The sequence below is a fragment of the Engraulis encrasicolus genome, chromosome 20 (assembly GCF_034702125.1).
Source record: "Engraulis encrasicolus isolate BLACKSEA-1 chromosome 20, IST_EnEncr_1.0, whole genome shotgun sequence".
Classification (NCBI taxonomy): domain Eukaryota; kingdom Metazoa; phylum Chordata; class Actinopteri; order Clupeiformes; family Engraulidae; genus Engraulis; species Engraulis encrasicolus.
In genome coordinates, this window is record NC_085876.1 from 22166272 (window position 1) to 22176271 (window position 10000).

The following is a 10000-nucleotide window of genomic DNA, read 5'->3' on the forward strand; positions in this document are numbered from 1 at the left end:
AGTTACCTGGCTGTCGTCCTAGTAGCTGTCAAGTGGACACTGTTGTTTTTCTTTTGTCATTTCTTTTTCTTTTTTTTTCCTTTTCCTTTTTCACCCCATCGTTGTAAATGAATGAAGTGGCCCCAGCTACTAATTACAGTAGGTAGTCTACTAGTCAGGTCAAGAGCATTGCAAGTACTTTCTGAGCTCCCGCAAAATCGGGAACCCCTCCCACTTTGTCAGGAAGCAAACAACCATGAGCAAAAGTGAGGCTTGTCAACCATGCCATGTGGGAAATGTTAATTGTCAGGGCAATTCTCGAAGAGATTTGAAAGCCGATGATAATCAGGCTAGTAGTCTACCACCGCGTTGCCCTTTTTATTTCATCTGCAGGTACAATAGAGGGAGTGCTAATCCGTAGCACATTTATGGCTCGAGGTGTTATCAGTGAAGCGCTGTGTTGGGTGGGATGCGATGCACCGGGTGTGCGGTGCGTGTCAGTCCATTCCCGACTCACTCGAGACGTGGGCTGCGGTCCAACACAAAGACCTTCACGGGAGGCTTAAGAGGAGCCAGAGTGTGTATGATGTAGCACTGGCGGAGAGATGGCAGGCTGGAGGAAGGGTGCGGCAAAAGGAGGTTGGGTGGTTGGGGAGACGTGGTACTCAATGCTAATGCTGCATAAAGTATGCACAGCAAAGACAATGCTGTTGATGGTCTAAGACTTAGGCTGTGTCTCAAATGCCGCACTTGTGCACTTCGGGCACTGTTTTTCAGTGCCTAGGGCGCTCACGCTGAAAATTTCAGATGAGCCAGTGCACTGAAAGTGCCAGAATGATCCCCTAACAATGGCGGGAAAATGCAGTGCTTGAATGATGGACACTGCACACACTAAACGGCGGCCATGTTGACAATGACACAGAGGAAATGTGGCATTCAGCTCAGTAGAAGAGTTTGGTCAACAGTCTCCTAATTCTGTAAGTAATGTTGATGGGACACCAACCTTTTCATGTCAACCAAAGTATTGGATGTGTGATTGTTGTCCTTTGGGGTGAAGGACCTGGAAATACAAGCACCAGACGCTGTGCATTGTAAACAGTAGCCAACTATTATTTTGGCGAGCTAATGCCATGCTCAGCCGTCACTTCCAGCGAGGGCACAGTGCATAGTGCTCGGATTTTTCCACAACACTATGTACTAAAGACCTCAGTGCACTGTGTGCACTGTGCACTGACTGTCAGTGTGTCATTGAGACACAGCCTTAGACTCTAAGAGGAATGTGACTGCCTACTAGGGGTGTGACAAGACGCTCTGCTCTCAAGAGACACGAGATTGAGCTCAGGAGATCGAGACGAGATGAGATTTTAAGAAAACTAAATGACAAATCATATGACTGGACAACAGACTTATTTAACCGAGTTGTACATGCATTTTTAAATGTTTTACTCTAACTCGTGCATGAGGTAAGCATGAACTTCCTCCTTATCAAAGTTAAAATACAATAGTAAAAAAAAGTTGGGGCTGTAAATAGATTTTAAAAAATAATCTAATTCATTACAGAGGTTGTAATAAATTCATCTAATTTAATCTCATTTTTATCATCCCCATACTTGACATGAGAGAACGTGGGGAAAGGATTAGGGCTGAACCGAACGATTATTGGAAGTTGGAACAAACAGTGCAAACACAAAGTTAACATCCAGTATGAAAAACTACAAACTTTCCAGCCATACACTTTGAGGTTTCATTGATGGAGATGCTGTAGATTCTGTTTCTCACTCTGGCAGCATTCATGCAGTGTCTCTGGCTAAGTCAACAAGGACCCTGCCACACAACAAGGGTGAACTCAACATTTAGGTCTGTCTACTTATTCTTATGTCATTGGTGGATCCAGATGGGTGTCATTCTGCAAGACGAATGCCTTAATAGTTCGCTAATAGGTCCCTATTAGTTCGCTGTTATTATGCTAATTAGAACGCTAGTTTAGCTAGCTGATTAGCGTTAGCTGCCGAGACTTTCCCAATGAAGAACTGACAGCTTTCTTACCTGGAAAAATGATTGGCTTTGCCAACTCCAAACAACGGACTAGAAAAGAATTCCACATTTTACAGTTTGTTGTCCATGATTACAAATCCCCATCGCCAATTATTCCATAATTCCACATTGAATGATTTATTGGTGAAATCAGTGCACTGCTGGGTACTTTGCTTTCCGTCACCTCCGTCTCCCTGTCCCTCCCTGCATGTGTGTGCAGTGTAAACAATAACGGCCCGTACCCACACAGAGTAATTCCGCTCCGCTCTCATTGACTTTGAATGGGGGCGATATCGCGCTTGACAGCGCGGAGGTGAAGCGATATCGCAGCGGGACGCGGTGTGATATAGACGAGCTCTCTATATCATGCAAATTTGATGGTCCAATAACCAATCAGATGGGCGTATGGGTAGCAAGGGCGGGAGTTACAAAAAATTTTGAAAAACATGGCGGCGATTTCTGTGATTTCCAACATCACGTTTTTGCTTAATATAAAAACCCTAAATGCTTATAAATGTCACGACTACCACGGATTGATGTAAAAATGCACCACGAACTTATGTAACACAAATAGGTTACCCCACATTGCCATTTGATCACTCGATGTTTTGAGCTAACCGGGTAAGCTAACGTTAGCATTTTACCAGAACCAGGCAGCTACAAGCTTATATTAGACTACTTCTGTACTTCTATAATGATATAACAGGGCTTAAATGTTATCTAGGACCAAAACACAATCAAATTTAAGCCATGTACACACTGTGTTGTGATATTGGGTGAGTAATGTGTGCAAACGACCTTTCGCCGTTTGTTATCTCGCTCGGTCTACCCGGTGTCAGCTGCGAGACACATGCCGCGCCGCGAGGCTCGAAAGTCGGGTGAGCAGCGTTGTTAGCCCCGGGGAGAATCTACTGGGAGTATCCGTGACCAAACCCCCAGCGCGATATTGCGCGTCGCGGATCCCGCCTGCCAATTTCCCCAGTCGGTACTAGGCGTAACAAACGTTCTCTCACACCTCTTCCTGCACACTTTACTGGAGCACGAGATTGTGATGTACTACTTTATTGAGTCCTAAAATTGACCATCTCATATGAATTGGATGTTGTCTCTTGGAGCAAATGACCTACTATCATGATTCAAAACTCATTATGAGTGATTAAAAATTAAAAAATTGAAAAAATTGAAAATCTCGCGAGACAGCTTTTGAATGCTACGAACAATCTCGCCGATCTCGCCGTCGGACGAGATCTCGTCACACCCCTACTGCCTACTGTAGCACCAGGGTACTCTCTATCCAAGTGTGTGCATTATTGTTGCATATATTATCTTTAATGTCCAGCTTCCTGTCCTCGGTGGTTCACTGGTACAGTCCTGGAATTAATGCATTATGTTTTTGCCTTATTTACTGTCTTGCCTAGTAAGTAGTCATGAAAAAGGTTACATTTCTGAATGGGCAACATGATATCTGGAAGTAAACTACCAAAAAAATTACACTGTGCACCTTTTAACATCCAATGCTTTATCTCCATTCTCGAATTCTCTTGCCCAGTGCTGGACTTTGTGTCTTTTTTTTAGAACTTGTGTATTGTGTTTTGCCTTGTTTACTGGTTTTCCTGGTTTTAGAACTCATAAAATTACTCTATCCACGTCACTCATTTAAATATTAAAAACCTTTTCAAATGTACCATATTACTGCTACGAGGAGCACACAGAGCTTTGCACTCGGAGTTATGATGCACGGTTACTGTATAACATTTAAAATTAATAGAATAATACTGAGGAGCACATAGAATTTATCTATCTCTGTTTTATCACCCAGTGAGCAGACTTAACGTCTTCTGATTGGCTGAGCAGGTTCCTTTATTCCCCGATAGCAGGACACCTATGATGTCATGCGGGTGTGCGGGCATCCAAGTTGCTTCTTTTCTAACTTTCTGGCGAAGTGCCGCTACTAGTTCTATCGCATCTGGTTGTCTAGTCAAGACCGCGTCGTTAGTTCTATCGCATCTGGTTGTCTAGTCAAGACCCCGTTACTAATTCTATCGCATGTCGTTGTCAAGTCAATAACCCAGTCGTCAATTCTATCGCATTTGGTTGTCAAGTCACCCCAACATTCTGCGTGCATCCTTATGCCTCCGATAGAGGCGCGTCTCACTAGATTAGGAAGTGGTGCCCATAGCAATGTACCAAGCGCAGTGGTGAATCTACTTTCTCACGAAGCCTTAGATCAACATATTAATAAATTAATACTTAAATGCTGGTAACCGGGTGATAAGCGCAATAGCGGCCTTTGAGGTGTCCCGATATCAAGGGAAAATGGACTTGGCGAAGCGAAGTTTAGAACGCTCCGCCTCGTCCATTATTTCCCTTGATATCGGGACACCTCGTCGGCCGCTATTCCATACATTATAACCAGCTCTTCCGCTCATCTATTGTGTTTTGCCTTGTTGCCTGGGTTTCCTGGTTCTAAAACTAATCTATTATGTTGTTTCCTTGTTTCCCTGTGTTCCCTGGTTCTAGAACTCATCTATTGTGTTGTTTCCTTGTTTCCCTGTGTTCTCTGGTTCTAGAACTCATCTATTGTGTTTTTCCTTGTTTCCCTGTGTTCCCTGGTTCTAGAACTCATCTATTGTGTTGTTTCCTTGTTTCCCTGTGTTCTCTGGTTCTTCCCCTGGTGGTGCAGTGGTGGACTGTGGCCACCCGGGCTCTCCGCCTAACGGGCTGCTGGTCGGGGACAAGTTCACCTTCGGCTCCACGGTGCGCTACTCCTGCACCGGCGGACGCAAGCTCAAGGGCGAGTCCTCCCGGACCTGCCAGCTCAACGGACACTGGAGCACACCTATGCCCTTCTGCTCAGGTAGGCGTGCATGATGGTGTGTGTGTGTGTGTGTGTGTGTGTGTGTGTGTGTGTGTGTGTGTGTGTGTGTGTGTGTGTGTGTGTGTGTGTGTGTGTGTGTGTGTGTGTGTGTGTGTGTGTGTGTGTGTGTGTGTGTGTGTGTATTTGTGTGTGTGTGTGCGCGCGTGCCTCTGTGTATGTGTGTTTGTGTGTGTGTGTGTGTGTGTGTGTGTGTGTGTGGCAGACAGAGATAGAGAGAAAGATGCAAAGAGCACATTTCAGGGGAGCGACCTGTCTATCCATCACAGAGCAGACACCCAAAGCCCTATATCTCATTAGAGAGAGAGAGAGAGAGAGAGAGAGAGAGGGAGAGGGAGAGGGAGAGAGAGAGAGAGAGAGAGAGAGAGAGGGAGAGGGAGAGGGAGAGAGAGAGAGAGAGAACAATGCATCCAACTAGTATCTAGACACGGCAGTGGCCCCATGGCCCTTTGTACAGGTAACAGGCAGAATGAGTGACAGCGGAAGAAAGAGCCAAAAGGAAGGGAGAGAAAAAAGAAAAGAAAAGGGCATTAAAAACAGGGTTCACCTGCACCACCTTCAGGCCTGTCTAGCTATTGTGCTTTCTATCTCTCTCTCTATCCTGCCATCCATCCATCCGTCTGTCTCTCTCTCTCTCTCTCTCTCTCTCTCTCTCTCTCTCTCTCTCTCTCTCTCTCTCTCTCTCTCTCTCTCTGTATCCCTCCATCAATCCATCTAAGTATTTGCCTATCTAGCCAAATGAGGTGAGATCTCTCTCTCTCTCTCTCTCTCTCTCTCTCTCTCTCTCTCTCTCTCTCTCTCTCTCTCTCTCTCTCTCTCTCTTTCTCTCTCTCTCTCTCTCTCTCTCTCTCTCTCTCTCTCTCTCTCTCTCTCCCAGTGTGTCACTCACTCTAAGCTTATCTCCTCATCTTTACATTCTCTGTATCCCTTCTTCCATCCAGTCATTTATGTATGTGTCTGTGCGGCCAGATGTGGTGGGTGTCAGAGTGGCTGGCTGCCTGTTATGTGTGTCTGGCAGGCCTGGACTGGCCATCTGGCGCATCGGGCATTTCCCGGTGGGCCCCGTACCCTTGTGGGCCCCTATTCTCAGAAATGTAAAAAATAATAATAATCATAGGCTATATAGTTTTCTTTAGTTTTCAGAGTGAGAAGTCAGCACATTTAGAATCCTTTTTTTTGCATTTTATTTTTTCATGGCATGTATCCTACAGTTGGCTTTTGCCCTGCACCTTTACCTGGAATGTGCACAATCCTCTCCTTCAACTATATCATTCTTTTACACTTCTGAAAATAAGTGCCCACGAAGGTGCGGGTCCGACCAGTGAATCAGTTCTATGCCGCTAATTATGAGGGGGGGCCCTTTAAGACAAAAGGGCCAGGGCCCTATTTCTCCCCCAGTCCACCCCTGGTGCCTGGTGCACGTTAGTGTTATCTGGAACATGGCTTCAGTACAGGGGGCTGAGCCGCAGATAAGAACACGCTGATATGCAGGGCCGGATTAACATGACACCTGCAGCCCCGAGGCTACAAGTTGTTGTGCAGCCCCCATGAACTCCCCCCCACACACACACACCCACCCCACCTCCCCTGCGAGAGAGGGGATTTGCATCATGGTCACATCACCTCCTAGATGTGCATTATTTTTCCTGTTATATGCACACCGTGTTGTCAATAATCCATTCCATTACCAATGGAGGTGACAGATGGACAGACAAATGAGCGAACGAGAGAATGAATGAGTGAATTGTAGTGTGGAGGACAGCAGCATTCCTTTGATCTTTATTTCATTCACTCCTTCTTTTACTTCTGCCCTCCACCATATAGTGTAGTGGCCTTCTGTTGGCATTACCAACCTGCTGTTTGTAGGTTGCTCTACCAGAGAGAGGGATGATATGGAGGACAAGAGAAGGAAGGAATGAAGGGAATAGATAGGAGAAATGATGGATGGATGGACTGATGGATGAATGGAAAGAGTGGTGGGGGAAGATGGAAGAGCAGAGAGAGAGAGAGAGAGAGAGAGAGAGAGAGAGAGAGAGAGAGAGAGACAGTCTCAAGTTGGCGTACTTTCTGTGGAAAGGATGAACAGGAGGAAGGTTAAATGAAGGGACAGAGAGAGAAAGATGGATGGATGGATGGATGGATGCAGTTCAGATGGATGAATAGAAATTGGATGGATGGGTGAAGTGGGTGTAGGCAGATGAGTGGGCAGAGAGAAGTAGGAAATATACAATAAGCTATATAAGAATTGCCTCGCGCACCATCCTACGTACTTCCGCCAAGAGTGGCTCCGCACTACATTACATTACATTGCACTTAGCTGACGCTTTCATTTATTCAAACTATCAGATATCAACTATCATTTTTCAGGGTATTGGTTACAGTCCATGGAGCAATGTGGGGTTAGGTGCCTTGCTCAAGGGCACTTCAGCCATGGATGGAGATGTAGGGAGAGGTCAGAGGGGATTCGACCCAGCAACCCCTAGATTGAATGACCAACTCTCTAATCACTAGGCCACGGCAGCCTCACTATGTCTGGTGCCTGTTTTCTGTGGAGCGATGTTAATGAAATGGTAGTGTTATGGGATGGTCAGGACCAGGCTAATGTAAGTAAGGAATGAAGAATGCATGAAAGGATGGAGTGGAGAGGAGAGAGAGGGGGGGGGGGGTCACTAAGTCATCACAGCACTCATCTCTCTGAGTCACACAATGTTTCACATTCCTTTTCTCACATGTGTGGGTCTCTCCGTCCTCTTCTCTTCTCTTTCCGCCTCTTCACCATTTTCTCGTCTTTTCACCCTCCTCTCTATTCCTCTCTCCTCCTTCATCCTCTCTTCCTCTCCTTCCTCTCCTTTCTCCTTCACCGTTGTCTTTTCTTCCGTGGTATGTGTGTGTACCTCCACAGCCCTTGCTTGGCTCTCATTTTCCCACACGCTCTTCTCTTCCTACCCTCTCACACTATCCATTTCTCTCTCTTTCTCTCTCTCTCTCTCTTTATCGCACTACGTCTCTGTCTCTCCCGCTCTCCCTTTTTTCTATTTATTGTTTTCTCTTTCTTGTTTGCCCTTTCTCTCCTTCTCTCCTTCCCTGTCTCTTTTTCCTTCCTTCCTATCTTCTCTCTCTATCTCTCTCTCTCTCTCTCTCTCTCTCTCTCTCTCTCTCTCTCTCTCTCTCTCTCCCCCCCCCCCCCTCTCTCTCTCTCTCTCTCTCTCTCTCTCTCTCTCTCTCTCTCTCTCTCTCTCTCTCTCTCTCTCTCTCTCTCTCTCTCTCTGTCTCTCTCTCTCTCTCTCTCTCTCTATGTCTCTCTCTCTCTCTCTCTCCCTCTCTCTCTCTCTCTCACACACACTCTTTCTCTCTCTCTCTCTCTCTGTGTGTCTCTCTCCATCTCTTGCTCTTTCACACACACACACACACACACACACACACACACACACACACACACACACACACACACACACACACACACACACACACCCTCTCCATATCTCTCCTGCCCTCTGTCTTGGCATCGGTCCACTTAATATGTAAATTAGGGAAATAAATACATTATAATGTGGCAGGCCGGATGGAAATCTTTATCTCCAAACATTCAATTAAAGATTGCGGTGACCCTGTTGAGACACGAGTGTGTGTGTGTGAGTGTGTGCGCGCGTGTGCTCGTGTGTGTGTGTGTGTGTGTGCGCGTTTGCCTGCGCGTCTGCGTGTCTGTGTGTGTGTGTGTGTGTGTGTGCGGGCTCGAAATGAACTTCAGGTGTCAGGGGGAGGAGGGTGAATGGTGAATGGAACGGCAATTTATGTAGCTCGGTTATTTTTTCTACTCCAGAATGCATGCCATTCTCTTGCTAATCAACCTTCCAAGTTCTCTCATTCTTTCTACTCCTCTCTCTCTTTCTCTTTCTCTTTCTCTCTCTCTCTCTCTCTCTCTCTCTCTCTCTCTCTCTCTCTCTCTCTCTCTCTCTCTCTCTCTCTCTCTCTCTCTCCCTCTCTCTCTCTCTCTCTCTCACAAATACCATTCTATTGCTAATTTACCTTCCGAGTTCTCTCTTCTCTCATTCTTTCTTCTCCTCTCTCTCTCTCTCTCTCTCTCTCTCTCTCTCTCTCTCTCTCTCTCTCTCTCTCTCTCTCTCTCTCTCTCTCTCTCTCTCTCTCTCTCTCTCTCTCTCTCTCTCTCTCTCTCCCCTTTTCCTCTTCTGGGTTCTGGGCATGTGGAGCTGTGGCCTGTTCTGTGTGGTGATGGTAATGGATGGGCAGACTAGAGGATGCGTTTGGATGCTGTTTCATTTGATTCTCTTTCAGCTTTGCCCACCATATGTCACTGACAGCTGACAGACTCGCCTTTCCTCTCCTCTTTTCTCCTGTCCTCTTTTCTCCTCTCCTTTCCTTTTCTCCCCTTCCCCTTTCCCCCTCTCCTCTCCTCTCTTTTTTCTCCCCTCTCCTCTCCCCTCTCTCCTCTCCTCTCCTCATCTGCTCTCCTCTCCTCTTTTCTCCTCTCCTTTCCTTTCCTCCCCTTCCCCCTTCCCCTTTCCTCTCCTCTCCTCTTATCTGACCTCCTCTCCTCCCCCTTTCTCCCATCTCCTCTCCTCTCCTCTCCTCAGCCCTCCTTTTCTCTCCTCTCCTTATCTCTCCTCTGCATGCCTCTCCTCGCCTCTCCTCTCCTCCTCGCTCCTCTCCTCTCCTCTCTTTTTCTCCCTTCTCTCCTTGTCTCTCCTCTCCTCTCCTCTCCTCTCCTCTCCAATCCCCTCCTCTCCTCTCATCTCCTCTCTTCTCTCCCTGTGTATATGTCTGGCTATGTGTGCATGTGTGTGTGTCTATATTCCTGGCTGTGCATGTGTGTCTGTTTGCTTGTGTGCCCGGTGCAGCAGGTTCATTTTCCCACAAGTAGCATAGTTGTAGTAGCAGTAGCGGCATAGTTTAAATAGCGCAGCTGTAGCAGCAGCAGCAATAACATAGCTACACTAGTAGCAGCAGTAGCAGTAGCAGCAGTAGCATAGTTCTAGTAGCAGCAGCAGAAGTAGTAGCAGTAGCAGCAGCAGCAGTAGCAGTAATAGCATAGCTGCACTAGCAGCAGCAGTAGCAGCCTCAGCCTCTGAACCAGATTTCAGTGAACGGTGCATA

At 46.7% G+C, this 10000-nt stretch overlaps 1 protein-coding gene across 1 annotated transcript in view; it reads left to right on the forward strand.

Moving 5' to 3' along the window:
• The window catches only part of csmd3b (CUB and Sushi multiple domains 3b), an 810903-nt gene that overhangs the window by 681624 nt on the left and 119279 nt on the right, over positions 1–10000 (forward strand). Inside the window, exon 57 of the mRNA XM_063186185.1 lies at positions 4697–4870. Within this exon, the coding sequence (XP_063042255.1) occupies positions 4697–4870 (174 nt within the window). The remainder of the gene's footprint in view (positions 1–4696; positions 4871–10000) is intronic.